Source organism: Pinus tabuliformis, chromosome X (assembly GCF_031772625.1).
Source record: "Pinus tabuliformis cultivar Carrire ecotype Pingquan chromosome X, CPIR1, whole genome shotgun sequence".
Classification (NCBI taxonomy): domain Eukaryota; kingdom Viridiplantae; phylum Streptophyta; class Pinopsida; order Pinales; family Pinaceae; genus Pinus; species Pinus tabuliformis.
In genome coordinates this window covers 1,248,118,660-1,248,139,464 of record NC_142308.1, presented here as the reverse complement: position 1 = coordinate 1,248,139,464, position 20,805 = coordinate 1,248,118,660, and the positions used below count along the sequence as shown (strand labels likewise).

Genomic DNA, 20,805 nt, shown 5'->3' with positions numbered 1-20,805 from the left:
GAGGTTCTTAAGAGCTATATCCTTCATAGTTGACTATCAAACATCATTCGTATTTCTTATGGTGATGTCACGAGCTCTTACTTCTAATGCTTTTTCTTTTGGACTTCCTTCTTTCAGCGTTCTCCACTTCTTCGGTGAAATGGACTTCTTCTCTATCTTTCTTGTTATTGCCCTTCTTAAGCTTAGGACAATCTTTCCTGTAATTTTCATAGCATTGAATCTTAGTTATGTTCTTCTTTCCTTTCAGCAAATGTCTAAATACTTTTTTCCCTCAACCTGTCTTCTTCTATCTTGCATAGAGATTACACGTTGAATAGCTTTCTTATCCTCACAGACATTTGTTACCTTGTTCATCAGTTAGTGCATTTAGAACAATGAGGATTATCTCTCCCAGATCTTGCAATTGAGATCTTATGAAGATAACCTTTTATCCTTTGATACCTTCAATTTTTGTAGATCCAATCCAAGTGATGTGAACTTCTTTATCACATTTTCAAAGAATAGTTTTACCAGCTTATCATATATATCTCTTTGATGTCTCCAATACTGCTATATGAGGGGTACTTCAATAAGAATCCCTTTCCATGTATTCAAATGAGACCTTTTCATTGACATGTTCAATGACTTCATTTTCTTCGAGGACTATGTCTATCCTCCTTTTCCATGCAAGGAATTTCAATGACTGGACCAGCTTATAGATCTCCTTGCAAAACGAAGTAATTTAACGAAATTTTATTATAGAATGAAAGATACTTACTTGACAAGTGAAGATGAAATCTTCAATCTTGATCACTTTGATGGTGGTTGAAGAAGATGTGTTAGTGCTCCTTTTGGATGATCTTCTTCCAAATGAAAAGCCCTTCCTCAATAAAGGAGATTGCTCCTTTTATGATGTCGACGCCTTTAGATCTAGCTTCCTTTGATGATGGTGATTGATGATGATTTTGATGCTTCCTCGGATGATCTTCTTCAAGGATAAGGAGGTGATCCTTGCTTCAATGAGAGGGAACTTGTCTTATAGCTTTTGAGGATGATGACAATGCCTTCTGTTAGCGCTTGGAATTCACCTAGGCTGAGATAGACAAACTCTCAAGGCTACATCAAACCATTTCACCTCGTAGCTAGCCCTACGAGGTATGAGAAGGCTCTCTCGGGTCAGATTTGATAGATCTTTCAATATGATTAGGCTGACCAAATAGGAACAAAGATTTTAGGCTAGTAAATTGATAGGGGGTTTGATTTGATGATTTTTGGGGTTTTTTAATGGAATGACGGGGCTTTTCTGGGCTACATGGGCAAAATCACAGCTTCAAACAGAAAAATATAATGACTACACAGGTTATCAACTGAGGCAAGGTAGGCATGCAATTTAACACCAAATCTGGTTTCAAATGGGATGGCAAGACTGGTGAGGAGCTAAGGAGGGCAGACAATAACTCTGAATCCTCCTTAAACAGTAGAAAACATTATATGCTCCTCCTATAAGTTTGTTCGCATTCGATGTTTTCTACTATTTAAGGAGGATTCGAAGTATTATTTGCCCTCCTTAGCTCCTCACCAATCGTGCCATCCCATTTGAAACCAGATTTGGTGTTAAATTGCATGCCTACCTTGCCTCAGATGATAACCTGTGTAGTCATTATATTTCTCTGTTTGAAGCTGTGATTTTGCCCATGCAGCCCAGAAAAGCCCCGTCATTCCATTAAAAAACCCCAAAAATCATTAAATCCAACCCCCTATCAATTTACTAGCCTAAAATCTTTATTCTTGATTGGTCAGCCTAATCATATTGAAAGATCTACCGAATCTGACCCGAGAGAGCCTTCTCATACCTCGTAGGGCTAGCTACGAGGTGAAATGGTTTGATGTAGCCTTGAAGATTTACTTTTCTCAGCCTAGGGTGAAATCTCAAGCGCTAACATATTGGCGACCATACTGGGGAAGAACAAACTTGTCTGTTGATTGATGTGTTTGTTTCGCGAGTCTTAGACGGAGCCTGAAGTTACGCCAGAAGCCTTCGAAAACGCTCTTGTTTTACATCAGCGTTAGTAGATAAACGTTGCTTCAGTCAATCTCCGTGAGCTTGTGAATACGACCACTTCGATTGCATTTTACCCCAGTACATGTATCAAGTTCAGATCTGATGCTGATGGTGGACAGCAGTCAGACACTTATGCAGGCTGAACCATTCACCTGGCGACTCCAACTTGATCCAGACATTCCAGTGCCTGTTGATATGTTCATGCAATGGTAGGGTATGTGGCAGACCCTGCACTGTGTGAAGCTCTAAACGAATTTAGAGAAAGCTTAGTGGATATTGAAATTAATGAAGAAGTTTTAAGTTTTTTCCTTCAATGTTTGAAATCTCCGAATTATCATCCTAGCGTCTGTGAGTTACTTGTGGAAAGAATTGAAGATGAGATTCAATGGTTAGATGAGCAGATCCACTCTTATGATTTCCAAGACCCTAAAAAGTTTTTGGAAATCCTTCCTCCATCGAAACAAGCAATAACAGATTTGCCTATAGAGGTATACATTGACAATGTGCAGCTGGAAGTATGTATTGCAGAGTTGGGGCAGCCAACAGAGGCCAGTTTCCGTGATCCTATTGCGGCATATATGGACATGTTTTTCACTTTGATTGACAGATCGGGCTGTCTTCTCGGTGACCAGGATCAGTATGTGCATGAAGGGCTGCCAGCAATTGCATCTGTGACTTCGTGGCAGCATTCTCAAGCGGCATCATTTCCAGGTTTACTCGAGTGGTTAATTTGGCATTTTAGCATTACCTGATCTATTGTTTGTACAGCAGATTAGAATAGATTATGTACATAAATAAGCAGCCATAAGGGCAGCATCTTGTTTCAGTTGGCTTTTAGTTTGATTGAGTTAAGTTTCAGTGTGAAAATAAGTCTTCAGCTGTGTTGATTTGTTGGAAAGATGACTCCATTGCCCAATGAATAAAGCACTGGTCTGCTCTCCCAAAGTTCTGCGGTTCTTGGCACCTCCAGGAAGCTGCAGCTGCCATCCCAAATGGAGCCGATGTTAGACTCTGTCTTATATCAGAGATTGATTCTTCTTCAAAACCGGGTTTTGAAGAAGAAATCATTAATGTTGCTTTTCAGATTATGTAATTTATCTTCAGCTCTTCTTAAGGCAGCAGCAAACTTCAAACTCCTATCTCTGCAAACGCAATTTGACATTATCAGCAACCAAAGTCTGGCAATTTATTTCTGTATATTATGCTGCCCTTCTTGTTGTTATCCTCTCTTGAAAGGCCTCCATTAAATCCAGTTCAATTTCTCACAGTGCTGCAAAGGCCTTAGTTTTGAAGCGCCTTGCTTACACTTTACTCTGAGAAATAACGAAAGTATTGTTTCTGGTGGTTCTTCATCCTAGCAAGATCTTAGATACCATGGTCAACATAATATATCCGAGTTTGTTGGAAACCACAGCAAAGGTGATGACCGAATTGAAACTGTAAACATTTCATGTAATATTGTTGGGTCGGCTTCTTGGGTTCCAAATCTGACATGCGCATGTGTTCAAGTTAGTGGGATAAAACCTCCAAGCCAACATTGAATTCAAATGCGCGCTAATTTTACAGGACTGCAGCTATTTACAAAGTTCTGCAATATTTGGGCGAAGTTGGGTTGAGATCTGGGGAGCTAAGGCTATTTATTTTGACGGGACTGTGGTGGGTATTGTATGGTTGTGCTGTGGATGCTGATATTTATTATATTGGTGTGCACATTAGATTTTGGTAGGTGGGTTAATGGTCAAATATGGCTGTATCATGTCATATTGATTGCTCCCATCCAGCTGTGTTAAAGGATAGTCCATATCGCATTCAACGTTCTGCTGGCTCTAAATTAGAATTTCTGTGATCCAATTTGTTCCAAGTCACTGCCATGATCTGAACTGAAGATTTTGAATTGGGACATTGGATTGATTGGTTGCTAATTGGATAGTTTCATTTCTGAGGGTGGTATGTGAGTTCTTTATCATAGTTTAATTTCGTATCAGCGGTTGAAGGCATCTTGATAATCTTCTTTTGAGGGATGATGGAAGACTCTTTCATGTTGACTTTGGCTACATTCTGGGTAAAGATCCTAAACCGTTTCCACCACCAATGAAACTGTGCAAGGAAATGGTAGAAGCAATGGGTGGAGCAGAAAGCCAATACTATGGGAGATTCAAATCTTATTGCTGCGAGGCCTACAACATCCTGAGAAAATCCAGTAACCTCATCCTGAATTTGTTCCATTTAATGGCTGGAGCAAGCATTCCTGCTATTGCATCTGATCCGGAGAAAGGGATTCTTAAGCTTCAAGAAAAGTTCCGTTTGGATTTGGATGATGAGGATGCAATACAGTTCTTCCAGACCCTTATCAACGAGAGTGTCAGCGCCTTATTCCCCCAAATGGTGGAGACAATTCATAGATGGGCTCAATATTGGCGTTAAAGACAGAGGATATGCGTATTGTACACTGGGATCTCTGAATTTTCAGCTTCTTAGTCTGAACAGGAAAGATCAGGCACAATGGGTATCATAGAGAAGATAAAGGAGATAGAATTCGAGATGGCACGGACACAAAAGAATAAAGCTACAGAATACCATCTCGGGCAGCTTAAAGCTAAGATAGCGAAGCTGAGGACACAGCTATTGGAGCCACCGAAGGGTTCTAGTGGTGCTGGTGATGGTTTCGAAGTCACAAAATATGGTCATGGTCGTGTTGCTCTGATAGGATTCCCGAGTGTGGGGAAATCAACACTTCTTACTTTACTCACTGGAACTCTCTCAGAAGCAGCATCATATGGGTTCACAACACTTACTTGTATTCCTGGTGTCATACACTACAATGATGCTAAGATACAACTTCTTGATCTTCCTGGAATCATTGAAGGTGCTTCTGAAGGCAAGGGTCGTGGTCGACAGGTGATTGCGGTTGCAAAGTCTTCAGATCTAGTGTTAATGGTTCTTGATGCATCTAAAAGTGAGGGTCATCGACAAATTTTAACAAGGGAATTGGAAGCAGTGGGCTTGCGCTTAAACAAGAGGCCTCCTCAGATATATTTCAAGAGGAAAAAGACTGGTGGCATTTCCTTCAACAGCACAATGGCATTAACACATGTTGACGAAAAACTTTGTTATCAAATATTACATGAGTACAAGATCCACAATGCTGAGGTATTATTCAGGGAAGATGCCACTGTTGATGATCTCATCGATGTCATTGAAGGGAACCGGAAATATATCAAATGTGTTTATGTTTATAATAAAATTGATGTTGTCGGTATTGATGATGTTGACCAGCTATTCCGGCAGCCAAATTCTATTGTCATTAGTTGCAATTTGAAGCTCAATCTTGATCGGTTACTTGCAAGAATGTGGGATGAAATGGGGTTAGTAAGAGTCTACACCAAACCTCAGGGGCAGCAACCTGATTTTGCTGAACCTTTTGTCCTGTCTACGGACAGAGGTGGTTGTACAGTGGAAGATTTATGTAACCATATACACAAAACATAGATGAAGGATCCTTAAATGGGGCTTTGGAACGTGCTTTCAAATACTACAATGAAAAGCCACAATTTTGGATGAATCTTACTGATCAGGTTGCAAAGAGAGAAAAATTGGCAAAGCTTCGAGAGGAAATAGCAGTGCGAAAAGCTATGGAGACTTGCGCAGTTCTGTATTACATACACCTCGGAAGTTGTGCGCATATCTAGATCTGGCTATCCAACTCGAATGTCACATGAGCAGTTTGCAAAAAGATATGGATTTCTTCTGTTACAAAGTGTTGCAGATCAAGACAAACTTAGTGTCTGTATCGCAATTCTACATCGATTTAATATCTCAGCTGAGATGTATCAAGTTGGCTTCACTAAGTTGTTTCTGCGTGCAGGACAGATTGCCAGATACCTCTTGGCACATGCTTTTCTGCGTTGCTCTCCTCAGTGCCAATTACAAATTGCCGCAGAGTTCTCTCAACTCCAACCGATACAGAGGTCATTTCTTAGGTGGCAGTCATTGCGATATGCGCGCCTTTGGTTATGTGGCAGTTTGACACGTATTTTAGTAAAACAGCAGAGCGAATCTCCAGATTTGGGAAGCAGTTGCACACCATTAGATTGCCCATATCTTCAGATCGACACTTGTGAACGCACTTGTGAAAAGGATATGTGATTCCATCTTCAGCAGCGCTTAGTGGTTATTGTTTTTGTTTTTTTTAGTTTATTTTTATTAATAATGATAAAATAAATGCCGGGTCTTGGGGTCGATCTGTTTTCCCCCAGCTGGTTTTTATTTCATTTTTGGTAATGTGAGAAAAACGGCGCCCCTGTTTTGGGCAGCAGAGGTACTTATTGTATTAAAAATTCATTTGTAAAAGAGAGAGAGAGTTAGTGAGGGGGGAGAGTTTTTTCTGAGCGCTGGGAGCTGCTGGAGAAGCAGAGAGCTTTTTATTGTACAGTTTTATGACAGAGAATTTAATGGAATTTCACAGCTCTGTTTGCTGAGATTCATGTGGTATGTTGATTTAGCATAAGTTTTTCCCTTTGTCTCATATGTAATCAGTTATGTTCCATTTCATTTCATGACCCTTTCAAGCTGAACAAATGAAGTGATTAGGTAGGAATTCATAGTATTATATGCTCCTCCTATAAGTTTGTTCGCATTCGATGTTTTCTACTGTTTAAGGAGGATTCGAAGTATTATTTGCCCTCCTTAGCTCCTCACCAGTCGTGCCATCCCATTTGAAACCAGATTTGGTGTTAAATTGCATGCCTACCTTGCCTCAGTTGATAACCTGTGTAGTCATTATATTTCTCTGTTTGAAGCTGTGATTTTGCCCATGCAGCCCAGAAAAGCCCCGTCATTCCATTAAAAAACCCCAAAAATCATTAAATCCAACCCCCTATCAATTTACTAGCCTAAAATCTTTATTCTTGATTGGTCAGCCTAATCATATTGAAAGATCTACCGAATCTGACCCGAGAGAGCCTTCTCATACCTCGTAGGGCTAGCTACGAGGTGAAATGGTTTGATGTAGCCTTGAAGATTTACTTTTCTCAGCCTAGGGTGAAATCTCAAGCGCTAACACCTTCTAGCCTTCTTTGTCTTCAAGATACTTTGTCTTCTTGGTGGTGAATGATTGCAGATCAGGAATGCTTCTAGGGTCTCCAAGATGATGTGATCTTAGTCCTAGAAATGCTTCTCTTGGATGCCTATATTTGGGTTGCCTTGCTTTGTAGATCTCTTCATCTTGATGAGGATCTTTGTAGTCTTGTGCTAAGGACTATAGGATCCAACACTCTTGCTGGTGTAGACTTTTAGTTGCCTTGATTTGTAGATCTATTCGTCTTGAGTAGAAATAAGGCTTTGGCCTTGAATATTTGATGATCCGAAGACTTCTTAAGTAGACTTCCTCCTTTGATCTAGGGTTTGATTCTATAATGTAGATCCTTCAACTTGCTTTGATATCCTTTAATTTTCGATTTGATACATTTCTCGAGATTCGCTCCTTGAGTGTCCCTCGGTAAGATGCCCTTCCTTGGCTTTGTCACCTTAGCTCTAATACCATGTTGAGAAATCTAGGGCATTATTAGTTAGGTGATTTCTCTTGATTAGTAACTGCTTGTGAGTATTTTCACTTCATTAGATTAGGATCTTCTCTTTACACAAGTAATTAGTGTTCTTCTTCATCAAACAGCTACCAATGCATAAACATAAATAGACACGAGACAAAATGTAGGCCATGAACCAGGGCCAAAACCTCTCACTCTTTAAGAGGAAAACCCACACAAATTCTTCTTATAGAGATTCCAATTGACGAATACCAAGACCAAGACCCTTGACCTAGTAGTTTCTCCAAAACCAAGACACATGTTCTCTTGACAGTCAGCCTTCTTCTTCGATCCTCTTCCACTTCAATCTTCTTCATATCTAGGCCTTCCACATGTGATAATACCGAGACCTTGTCACATGCTAGTGATCACCTTCCTGAGTTAGCACTGAATCCTCTTCGTTGTAGGACAGAGATTATACCAAGATCATCACTGTGGTATCTATACCCTTGATCAACCTGTGATCTTCTATTGTAGCATCGAAACTCTCCTTCCGAATTATTGTCCCTATGTTTGGCCCTTAATCTTCTTCACTATTCATTCATTACTTATCCGAACTGGTCTCTGCATTTTGTCACTGAAATCAGATAGGTCCGAACTCCTTTTGACAGAGATCCGAATTGTAGCCTTTACTGTACTTGATACCCGAAATCTCAGAGATATGTATCTGAACTTCATTCTGCTATCACCCATCCGAAATCACACAGATATGCATCTGAACTTCATTCTGCTATTACCCATCTGAAATCACAGAGATATGCGAAAATCTGACTATAGAAATGTGAAGTGTGTCCACGCCTATATATAGTGGTTTCCCTCTATAAATAAGCCGACTTGAATATATGAATAGGTGTGTCTTTTCATAAGGTGAGCCGACATGAGTTCTGCACTTTGTCTAGAGGCCGACTTGAAGAGAGGCACTTGTGCTTGTCGTTGGAGGGCTTTATAGACTTATATACATTTGACACATGCTCAAGAAGAGCTCTTCATACATGACATTAATTCTATGACTCTAATGATAAATCCTAAGGCTCTCAATGGGAGCCATCTAGATAAAACTCTTGCTCATGAAACCCATGAAGCAAGGCATTACAAAAATAATTTTATTCTCTTCTTTTCATCATTTACAAAGATCATAATTACATGTCATTATGAAGACCAAACCTAGTTACACTTTACAACAGATGAAAGGTATTATATCAATATACCTAAATTACAAAAGTGTTAAAAGATTAAGTGAAATATTACGAAATTTGAAAAAGTAGAATGGAGATTAGTAATGGAAGATTTCCTAAAACTTTTAGCAAAGTTGTATTTGCATTATTTAAACTCAAAGGATCAAATGCAAGAAGGGAGGTTATTATCTATATTGCTCCTACTCAAGATGATAATTATGTTAGTATCAAATCTGCTAACCAATTAGTGGTTCATAAGCTAGATATAATTGAAATGATGGATAGGGATGAAAAACAATATGACATAAGCAATTTATAACTGAGGATTGGGAACTTTACTTTTGTATTACAATACACCATTAAATCTTTATTTTGTGATGATAGTGATATTATTTTGGGTTAACCTTGGATGGAATCACTAAGGTCCTTTATCTTAAATACAAAGAAGAAGCTTTTGACATTTTCATACAAGAAGAAAAAAATAACACTATAGGACAATACATTGGAGCCAGATTAAGTGACACCAAAAGACATAAAATATATCTCAAAAGTAATTCTTAAAGAAAACCAAAAATCAATGCAAAGTATGCAAAAATAAGTTGACAATTATTGCAAACAAAAAAGAAGAAATTTCTCGCCACAACGACCACAGTGAAACGTAAATTGAGAAGCTTAAGAAGGACAAGACGTCGTTGGAAAATAAAGTACAACAATTTATAGAGAAGTAAGCATCAAAATCTTCAGATGTGGAAATTCAAGTTGAAGAAAAGGGATCAAATACACATCTTGTGAACCTCGCTATTCAATCAAATCTAAATATGTTTCAAGTAAAGGTATACCAATTTGGTTTGAAGGGTACTCTGAAAATTTGAGAAATGCATTGTAGTATTCTTGCAGGGGTGTTCCATCCATAAATGTTGCTCTTTGTATTATTTAGGAGACCTCCGGAGGCCTCCAAAAATCTATCCAAAATGATTTTGAATCTTTTTGCCACAATACATGAAGCTCCACCCATAAATAGAGTATCATCGGCAAATTGGGAGTGGTTTATGCTCTTGACTCCTCTGTTGAAATGGATGCCAGTGATGGAGCCACTCTGCCTGTTGTGCTCAAGATTCCTAATCAAAGATTCTACCATGATGATGTAGAAGAAAGGAGATAGGGGGCAACCTTGCCTAAGACCTCTTGAACTTTGAAAGAAACTCCCTGGTCTTCCATTAATTAGGGGGGCAATCTAGGGACCTTGAATGCAAGCTTTTATAAGATCTATGAAATCAGAGGCAAACCCAAACTTTTGCAAGACAACGACAAGGAAGGGGTGGTTGACTCTATCAAATGTGTTGGCCATATCAAGTTTCAAAATGAAGCCTTGCTCTTTTCTAGATAAGCTGGAATGGATAGCTTCTTGTACAAGCAAAATGTTGTCGACAATTTGTCTATTTGGAACAAAACCTCCTTGGTTTTCAGAAATCAAAATGGGGAGGAGGTTTTTTAGCCTATTTGCTAAAATCATGGAGATGATTTTGTAGGATGAATTGCACAGAGAAATAGGTCTAAAGTGATGAAAAGAGGAGGGCCTGGATTCTTTAGGGATAAGAGCCAAAAAGGTGGAATTGGTGTTGCCTCCTATTTTCCTTTTTTTGAAGACCCATCTAATCATTTTTAGAAGATATTTTTTTATGAGCAACCAGAACGAGCAGAAGAAGGCAATGGAGAAACCATCGGGCCCTGGAGCTTTGTCAAGATGAAGATTCCATATTGCAGATTGTAGTTCCTCTTCTTCTACTTGTTTGGAAAGAGAAGAATTTGCCTCTTATGAGACTAATTTAGGAATGTGTCTAATGAAGTCTTCATAGTTGGAGTTTCCTATATCAGCAGAAAGCAAGCTTTTGAAATGCTGGTATGCTTCCTTTTTTATTTATTCTTGCCCCTTTATTTCGACTTCCCATTCTCCTATGATTGACTCAATACGATTTTTGACCCTTCTCATTTTGGTGGTGTTGTGGAAGAAGGTTGTATTCTTATCTCCAAACTGTATCCATAAGTTCCTGGATTTTAACCTCCAAGATTCTTCCTCACTTCTATTATTTTTATATATTTCCCAGTATATTTCTTTTTCTTTCATTTGCTTTTCTTTTGTGACATCTCCTTCTTCCATACTCCTCTGGACATGATTTAACTCCATTTGTAGCTCTATTTTCTTTTGATGTGGCTCTTTGTAGTGAATTCTGGCCCATTCCTTAAGTTTGTTTCTAACATTCTTTAACTTTGATTCCTAGATGAAGCTTTGGGAGCAATTAATACTGTGATTCCAAGCTGAAGAGACCAGTGTTCTAACTTTTTCGAAATTGGTCCAAAGGGGATTGTATTGAAATGGAAGAGGTCCCAAATTTTTGCCTTCTGCAAATTTAATAGCTATGGGCTTATGATCCAATGCTGCAGAGTAGTTGACTTTTAAATCACCAGATTAATATCTGATATGAAGCTATCTTGGATTAAAAACCTGTCCAGTATTTCTTTGATATTACCCGTACCTAATCTTCTGTCGCTCCATGAAAATTTGTTATTCTTAGGAGCAATATCCACTAGACTATGAGCTTCTATGATGTTCTTTAGCTTGTCTCTGGAGGGATCTAACTGAAAACAACCTCCTTGTTTTTCATTTCCATGCAAAATCAGATTTAAATCTGCTCCGGCTATAATTCTCTTGTTGGTTTCTGAATTTAGGCAATCAGCCAAGGACTGCCAACATTGATCCTTGTCTCTGAAATGAGAGGGAGCATAGATATTAAATAAGCTGATTTGGTATCCAAAGATTTTATTTTTGAGTTTGGCCTTTATCTAGTGTTGCTCTTCGATCATATAAATAAGATCCCAAGAGGATTGCTTCCACATTGTGCAAATGACTACAGAGGCACCTATTGCATTTATTGTTATTCCTTCATAGTGCTTTCTTTTTTGCATTATCTGATTCATCTCTTGTTCGAATGACTTGCTCTCTTGAAACAGGAAGATATTAGGTCTAACAAGGTCTTTTGCAGCATTGACTTTCAAGGGATGGCCGAGACCTCTACAATTCCAGGAGACCAAATTCATTATTTACTATGGGTTGGTGCAGAGGGACCTTTCCCTCGAACTGCCTGAGTTAGTTTTTTCTTGCTTCCAACACCTTTTTCTATATATATCTCCATTGGTTGTTGAGTTCCCATGGCCATTTCTTTTAATGTTGCTTCATCTCTTATTTCCTTATTTGATTTCCTTCTTGGCTTCTTGTGGCTATCTGATGGAAAGAGGGATTCCTTGGATTGGTTTCTTGTGAGAATCCTTTCAAAAGAGGGAGGGAGAGGGATCGAGGGAGGACTAGGGGAGATAGGGTGAGGGAGAAGGGGGGGAAGAGGGGATGAAGCAGGAGGGGAGGGAGTGAAGGAAACAAAATTTTCAAGGAGAAGAGGCAAGACATCCTCTCTAGCAGAGCGAGGGTCAAGAGGAGGAGCTAGAGAAGCAAAGGAATTGAAATCAAGAGGCTAAGAGAGAGAAGAGGAGGAAAAGGGTTGAGCCCGAGGAGGGGGAACTGAATAGGAGGGGTGTGGAGGCTTTGAAGACTTGTTTCCAGATTTTTTTCGTATGACAGTTTCCCAATGAGGTTCTTGAGTTTCAGTTGCTTCTTCTACTTCTTTCTTTGGACATCTATTTGCAAAATGACCATATTTATGACATACCTTGCATTTGAAAGGAAGTTGCTCGTAGTCCAGTTGTTGTATGTGAGCCCAGTTGTCTACCTTGATCTTCACTGCTTCTGGTAGTCCCTTTCCCATATCAACTTCCACACAGATTCGAGCGCAAACATGCATATTATCTTTTGGCTCACTTTTGTCTATGTATTTTCCGAATGCATTGCCTATAGCTTTGACAGATTCATCTCCCCAACAATGAAGAGGAAGGTGAGGGTGACAAACCTATATAGGAACATCAAGTTCGGGATCGAAGTCTAGTGTCCATCAATACAAGTATAGGACTCTGGTGTCCATGAAATATGGCCCATTTCTGAAGATAAGATCTCTATCTTCTCTGGATTCAAAATAGAAAGTGAAGTAGCCTCTACCACATAAGCGAATGGATATTTGGCCTTGAGTTGAGGGAGCCCAGTTTCTTTCTACCCATTTTTGCATTGTTTTTGGAGAGGGCCAAAGGCCCATGAATTGTCCAACCAATCCCCTCACAGACCGAGATAGAGTTGCTCTTCAAGGCATCGCAAGAGGCAAAACGATTTCAGTATGTCCTCCAGTTTCTTTACAAACTTGGAAATAGCAAGTCGATCTCGAGGGGCACCAAGGGAGGAAACGAGACTGGCAAAGGCCAGAGCAGCAACGTCGGGGGGGCGTAGCAGCTGAGCAAGCCCCCTCTGGATCAGACTCTGAAGGGGCCATGGGAGAAGGGAACAGAGGAAAGGTTTGGACGCAGTCTCAACAGGAGAGCGCAACATGAGACAGTGGATTCACTAACTTTTAGAAATATATTTGATTTTTAATTTTGTTTTTAATAATTTGCCAGAAGCTTTGCTAGTGAATAGGCAAGCAATTGTATTCTCTATTTTGTTGAAGAATTTATAATAATAAAACCCTCATCTGCTACATTGGCTTTCCCTTCGAGGTTTTTTCAGGGACAATTATCCAAAAATAGCAGTGTCATATTTTTGTGTGTGTGTGCATTATTTTCTCAATTCCGTATTTTATCTTCCGCAATGTTTTTATTTGTGAAAATTGCAATTATGAATTATTCGCTATTTGCTATAAAATTAATTTACATAAGACAAAGAAACTAGACAAGTTAGGAGAATAATATCCAGTAATTGCAATCGTGGAAATTTCACATGGTATAATTGTCCAAAAATAATAGTGTCATATTTTTGTGTGTGTGCGCATTATTTTCTCAATTTCATATTTTATCTTCCCCGACATTTTTATTTGTGAAGATTGCAATTGTAAATTATTCGCTATTTGGTGTAAAATTAATTTACGGAAGACAAATAAACTACACAAGTTAGGAGACTAATATCCAATAATTACAATCATGGAAGTTTCACTTGGTATCAAAGCCGATTGGATCAGTGAGCTCTAGAGCGAAGTGAGTGAGGGTTTGCAGTTCAAAGGGAGATTTGAAGCACAATAAACCAGATCTATGCAGGCCTAGCCAGGCAATATGAATTGCAGAGGCAGGAGTTCGATTTCTAGTCCAAGGAGGTGATCCAGAGGAAAATCAAATTATCTCAGTTGCAGCAGCAAACAATGAGGTTGCCGGAAAGGGTTTCCGGTGAGCAGATCAGATTTTCTCAGAGTAGATCTAGCACAAAAGGTTTGCAGGATAAGGGTTTTGCAGTAGCAAATCAATGCAGGGTAAGGAAGAGAAAGCACACAGGGGTTTCGACTCAGTCTATTCATTTCTCCAGTAGGCCGAATTCATTCTACAAGAGAGGATCGAAGCAAGCAGAATGAATAGCCAGTTTACCCAATTCACAGATTTAAAGCAGTAATTCATTTCCAGTTGTTGGATCTATTTGTCGAAGGAAGTACAAGTAGCTTTAGAAGACAGAGGGAGGCAGTGTATTCGAAAGCATTTCTCAATTGTCGATATGAGGTTCAAGTAGAGGTTGCAAGTTTGCAGAAGGGGGTCGAGTTAGTATTGCAAAGGAAACTTAGTGTTTCCAAATCGATTTGCCAAGAGGAGAAGGTTATAGTAGTAATTCATTTCCATTTGTCGAAGGAAGTACAAGTAGCTTTAGAAGACAGAGGGAGGCAGTGTATTCGAAAGCATTTCTCAATTGTCGATATGAGGTTCAAGTAGAGGTTGCAAGTTTGCAGAAGGGGGTCGAGTTAGTATTGCAAAGGAAACTTAGTGTTTCCAAATCGATTTGCCAAGAGGAGAAGGTTATAGTAGTAATTCATTTCCATTTGTCGAAGGAAGTACAAGTAGCTTTAGAAGACAGAGGGAGGCAGTGTATTCGAAAGCATTTCTCAATTGTCGGTACGAGGTGCAAGTAGAGGTTGCAAGTTTGCAGAAGGGTTCTATTAGTATTGCATAGGAAACTTAGTGTTTCCAAATCGATTTTCCAGGAGTAAAGGTTATCTAGTTTATTTGAGTTTCGCAGTATTTTCCAAAGATGACTGCAGCAAGATTAAGAGATCAAGACAGGTTAGATGGAGCCTCCAACTTTGGCATCTGGAAGGCCAGGTTGTTGTTCCAATTAGATGAACACGATCTCGAGGAGTTCGCTATAGTAGCGATAACTATATCGATAGATACCATCCAATTTCATGACTCCAGGAGGGATAATGCCAAGGCGAAGAGGATGATCCTCAATGGTATTTGAGATCATATCATTCCGCATATTGCAGAGAAGACCATAGCGAAAGAGATGTGGGATTCCATAGTCAAGTTACCAAGATCCTTCCAAGAACCGGAAGATGATTCTCAAGGAGAAGCTAAGGACGATCAAGATGAACAAGGGCGAGAACATAATATCCTATCTCACCAGGATTCAGTCGATCAGAGATGAACTTGCAACAGTTGGAGAGAAGCTAGCAGATGACGAGCTTGTGCGGATAGCTCTGAACGGGTTTACCAAGGAATGGCGAGCGTTCGTCCAAGGGATCTCTAGATGTGACAAGCTTCTAGATTGGGAACGCCTGTGGAGTGACTTCACTCAGGAGGAGCTGAGGCTCGACCTCATTGATGGCACTACCAGCAGCAATGGTAAGGGACCGAAGGTGGAGAAGGAGGAGGAGAATGTTGCTCTTGCAGGGAAGGGAAAAGCGAAGAAGGGTCCCAACCAGGGATAAGACTCGAAAGGAGAAAAGAAGAATAAAAATTTGTTGAAGGTCAAGTGCTTCAATTGTGTTGAGCCTGGTCACTATGTCAGCTCATGTCCTAAGAGGAAGAAGGACAAGAAAGGGAAGCAGACAGCAACTTCGACAGAGATCGAGGATTTGTCAGCCATATTGGAGGATGAATTCGCATTGATAGCAGCAATACCTCTAGGAGGAGGAGTACAACACTCTAGTATGTGAGTTCGAGCAACGTCCGAGGGAGGAACAATAAGGAGATCTAGATCTAGCCAAGGAGGGCTTGATCAGTAGATCAAATTCAGTTGTGTGTTACTCAGTTGGATCATTACCTTTGATGCAAGAGCCCAAGAGATAAAGTAGCAGGAGGTTCGAAAGGTCATCAACAGTGTAGAGATAAAGTAGCAGTCAGATATTGAGAAACAGTGTAGAGCCAGTTAGGCACAGTTAGACACTTAAGAGATAGTTTCGGAGCCAGTTGTAGTGACTCAATAGATCAATGAGATCAGTACACATAGTTGCAATGATTGCAGCAACACAAGGGCATCAGCAGCGTGAGATCAGAGTAGCGCAATGGGCATCAACAGTGTGAGATCAGTTCGGCTATAGCATGTTACCACAGACTAGCAGGTGCTTGATATACTCACAAAAGCCTTGGGGACGGCAAAGTTTCTCTACTTCAGGGAGCAAATGGGTATAGTGGAGAACACCTTCCTCACTAAGAGGGAGTGTTAGACTATGTTAGACTATGGTAGCAGTGGACAGGTGTTCTAGGCTCTATGATGTCTAAGATGCTAAGGAACATAAAATCTCCAAAACCCAGAAAAGGTTTCACAAGAAAATACTTGGAGACACCTCAATTAAATTAATTAGCTAATAATTAAATATTTCCTAAGTCTAACTTAGGAAAATTGGTTAATTAAAGTGAATTAATTGAGGAAGTTCGATTTTACTCTAGAGACTACTAGAACAGTTAATTGATAGAGTCAAGATGATCTTAGCTATCGGTCGAGATGTGATCATGGCCGTTGAGACTCCAACGAGAAATTTTAAGAGTAAGTCGATGGGGTTTGGAGAAGACACACAAGACATTCAAGCATTTCGACTTACCCAATTGCAGTGATTCAACAAGGGCGTAGTTGAAGCAGAGGGAGACACCAGCAGCGGGGTTTTCAGCAGTGAGAAATTCTTAAGAGGCTTCCAACATTCCAGTAACTCGATGGGAGGCCGAGATTTCCAATAGAGGAGGCTGAAGCAGGCAGTGTGAGTTAGACAGTCAGCTAGTGCGAGTTGCAGAGGCTACAGATCGTGTGCGGGAGGTGATCTGGAGGTAGAGCGAGTAGCTTTAGAAAGCAGCAGGAGGCAGATTGACTGCCGAAAAAAAAATCTGGAGCTTGTATAAATTTCTCAAAGTCACCAGCGTGCATTTTTGGGCTGCAGTGCGAGTGCCAAGGAGGAGTGCGAGTTGGCTAGGAGGAGGCCGAACTGATTTGCTAGAGGGAAAAGGGATTTCCCAGTTATTTTGCCAGTCGAGATAAATTTGCTGGAATCTTTGCCAATGACTAAGCAAGCAGTTGTATTATCTATTTTGCTGAAAATTTTATACAAATAGAACCCTCATCTGCTGCACTGGTTTTCCTTTCGGGGTTTTTCCAAGGACAGTAGGCAGCACAGCAGAGAGAGAACTATGGACTCTGGGTGTGAAACTCTGGAACACCCACGACTTGCAGAAATATGCGAGCAGGCAGAAATCAAAAGGTGCAACAAAGATCACTCCAAGAAATTTTTTTAACAGAATGAAAGCATCTGTTTGATTGCACAATGAGAGCATCTTTTTGTTTCAGAACGAGAGAGGAAGCATATGTTTTGTTTCATAACGAGGGTTTCAGATGTCACCTGTGCAGACACCCAGAACCAGGGCAGAAAAGGCAGAGTCCAGTTCAGACAGTACAAACATATTCTGTGCAATATCTGGCAAGACATATCCACAAATTTGACTGGAGCAGAAAAGTGATAAGGGCCAAACAGAAATTGTCCACACAAGAATTGATATAAACTGATGATATGACAAAGATGAAGCAGATGAAAACAGTGAGCAGTGTTTTGGAGAAAAGACAATGTGGAACTTACAGATGTTTTCTGAATCTTAATGAATTGACTTGTATCAAAATGTCCACAAAAGAAGATATTTTCTGCATTCCATTTATATATGAATCTGAATCCTGATGTTACATGTATGAAGCCTAGTCAATAGCTGGATATATCCTTGCAGCTTCATTGATGTTAGAAGTCTGTATAAATTTGTTTCCTGAAATCTGAAACAATGAAATATCTGAAATATGTTTACTATCTCTAAACCTTTTTCCAAAAAAATCTTTTTTTCATGTAAATATCTGGATATAAAAAATTAGGTTTCTGGTTGCCCAATTTGCATTTTCAGGATAACTGCCACATCCACACCAGAATCTTTTGTTGATTCCAATCCTCACCCACGAATTGTGTAACCTTGGTGGCAACAGTTCAATTCCCTCAAGGCTCATAACAGTCATTGACCTCAGAGGTACTGTGTAAAGCAGGTAGCAACTGACTGGTCAGTGACCTTGGATAACCGACAGGTAATGTCAGGCCGATGTTGTTGGCCTCTTTCAGCTTGACTCTCCAAGAAACTATGAAATAAAGAGTGCATGAGTGCCTAATCAAGTTGACTGGGGGCAGACCATTCAAATATTGAATGACATCGGGATTCTGATTGGAAGACATTGAGGGCAATAGAACAAAATTTGACAATTCTTGACTTCATTGATTGCCATACTTGTTATATGAGAAACTGTGTTCTAGCCTTATATTGTTTTCAAATTGATGAATGTGAATGCAGTATGTCACCCAATGTTCGCAAGGAACTACACAACACAGAAATCAGCTCCCTAAGGCCATTGAGACTTTCTTTCCATTTGCATGATCTAGATAAGAAATTGGCAAGACTGTTATTTTAGTATTTAGAAAAAATATTTTAATATTTTTGAATCTATTTTAGTTGATTCTAAAAAAACTGGATTAGGAATCTAAAATGTTTCTCAACTACATATTCAATCAACGCAAACTGAATTTGAAGTCCAGCATATAGTTCAACTAAAATCAGAAACACACAATGGAAAAAGGAAGCCCATCAGTATAAACCATATAAAAGGTAAACATCCAATCAAGCAACCAGATGTAAAATAAGAGCAAATAACATTGCTTTCCAAATACATTCTGAAGATGGAGATATGAAGTTATTTCTAGAACTGACTAAAAACTCAGACCTTGTTTGCAGAGCAAATACGGAAATGGTTCTGGAGCTTAGGCTTTTTGAGGTTCTCTCCACAGTCTTCACACTGGAACCAAACCATTTTACTTGAGATGTACTATCTGCTTCAGCACCCATCAGAAAGTTTCCGAAGAAATTCAGTTATGCTCTTCACTAACCAAAACCTACTTAATCCATGAGGCCAATACTAATTAAAGTCTAAACTGACGAGCTTGTCAGAACTGATCAATTACGCAATTCCAAACTATAAGACAATGAAGGTATGGACTATTTGACTTTCAACAGCATGAGTTATAAAATTAAAAAGTACCCATATCAAAACAAAAAGAGTCTTCTCTGCTGATCTTACATAAAGTAGTTTTTCCTTTGAACAATTCGCAAGTGTTGTTAAACATATAACGCTAATAACATGAACTTAATCTCATCCACATATGGAAAAGGTTCACATGTCCATAATGGGTGCAGTTTTGGTAGCAGGTGTAGTTCAGGTGCAGATGTGGCACTCTGGCTAAACTTTATGAATACAAGATTGGGCAAAATACTTGTAGCATAATAGGTGGATGTGATTTCCATCTTTCTTTCTGGCAAGAATTTTTTAAAATTCAAAATTTATGCTATCACCCTTTGCCAATTTTTCATATAACATTTCATGTTATTGTATCCCCAAATTCATTGAGCTTAGCTGTTGATGCATGAGTGAAGTGGGTACCTCGTCAAGGGTTTTGTTGAGATGCCTATAAATGGAATGATTTGTGGTTTTTTATAATGATCTTTCTTTATTTATTTTATTTTTTGTAATTTTTGCAATCCATGACAAGAGGTGATTCCTGTCTGAGAAAAATTGCCTCCAATTACTTGAAACAATTCCTGGATGAGATTGGTCTAACAGAACTACTTCCCATGACCAAAAGTAATTCCTGTCACATAGGAATCACATTGTGTCTAGAATTATCAGTACATGTGAAACTAGGTAATATGGCACTTCAAATGATTCCTCTTTTCACATTAAAAATGTTATGTAAAAATTTAATGATTTTGTAATTATAGGTTAATTAGGCAAAAGGGCACAATCAGAAGATCATGCCCTTTTACCAAGAGGCACCTGAGGCGGTATATAAGCGAAGGGCCCTTCTATGTAATTCATCATTCAAATCATTAATAAAATATATATCTATTTCTGTCCATTTATGAGTTGTTTGCTTCATTTGGTATCAGAACCGGCCACTGCTGCTGAACTTTCGTCAATTCACCGCCTATTGTTCCCTCCACAACACGTCCATCGCTCTTTGTTCCATTGCTCAAACACTCTCTGTTGTTTCGTGACTTTTCGTAATTCTCCATTGTCCCTGCGTCTCATTCCCATCACTAGACACTGTGTCGACCACTTCTACATCCCTATGCCCTCTCTCGCTGTGTACATTCCTCGCCACCCAAACGCTAAGTCTTCCGCCTAGCAGTGGAAACCCTATCACGGACAGGCAGCCAAAACCCGACCAGTCATCCTTGCTACCACCCAGTCGTCGTCCAGTCGTCCGTTGTGGTTGTGTATTGTTCTTCGTTCAATATACATCTCCATTCGAAGCCACAAATTTGTAAGCACACTCCACCGTCAACGGTCACACCTCTTCCAACAATCACCGACAGTCGTTGACTCCATTGTTCCATTTGACATCGCCATTCATTGCTTCATTCCATTCGAACCATTCATTCTCCTCCATTCGTAGTTTCATTTTAATTAAAATATATTTTAATAGTTCACCAAATTAACATATAGTTATATATTAATATAATTATATTATTTAAAGCAAAATATATATATATATATATATATATATTTATATATTTAAAAAAATAATAA

At 39.3% G+C, this 20,805-nt stretch overlaps 1 protein-coding gene and 1 pseudogene across 2 annotated transcripts in view; one reads left to right on the top strand and one right to left on the bottom strand.

Annotated features, from left to right (window-relative positions):
- The window catches only part of LOC149144498 (uncharacterized), a 221,162-nt pseudogene extending 202,118 nt beyond the window's left edge, over positions 1-19,044 (bottom strand). The window contains exon 1 of the transcript XR_016264705.1: positions 18,943-19,044. The product of XR_016264705.1 is annotated as an uncharacterized LOC149144498 (transcript). The remainder of the gene's footprint in view (positions 1-18,942) is intronic.
- On the top strand, positions 4,040-5,533 carry LOC149144499 (developmentally-regulated G protein 1). The gene has a single exon (XM_089449090.1). The coding sequence runs from the start codon at positions 4,544-4,546 to the stop codon at positions 5,528-5,530; it is 987 nt and encodes a 328-aa protein (XP_089305216.1). The 5' UTR covers positions 4,040-4,543; the 3' UTR covers positions 5,531-5,533.
- Positions 19,045-20,805: the final 1,761 nt, after the last annotated feature.

Bases quoted from the DNA above. Each gene is read 5' to 3' on its own strand.
- LOC149144499 (XM_089449090.1), top strand. From the start codon at position 4,544: ATGGGTATCATAGAGAAGATAAAGGAGATAGAATTCGAGATGGCACGG.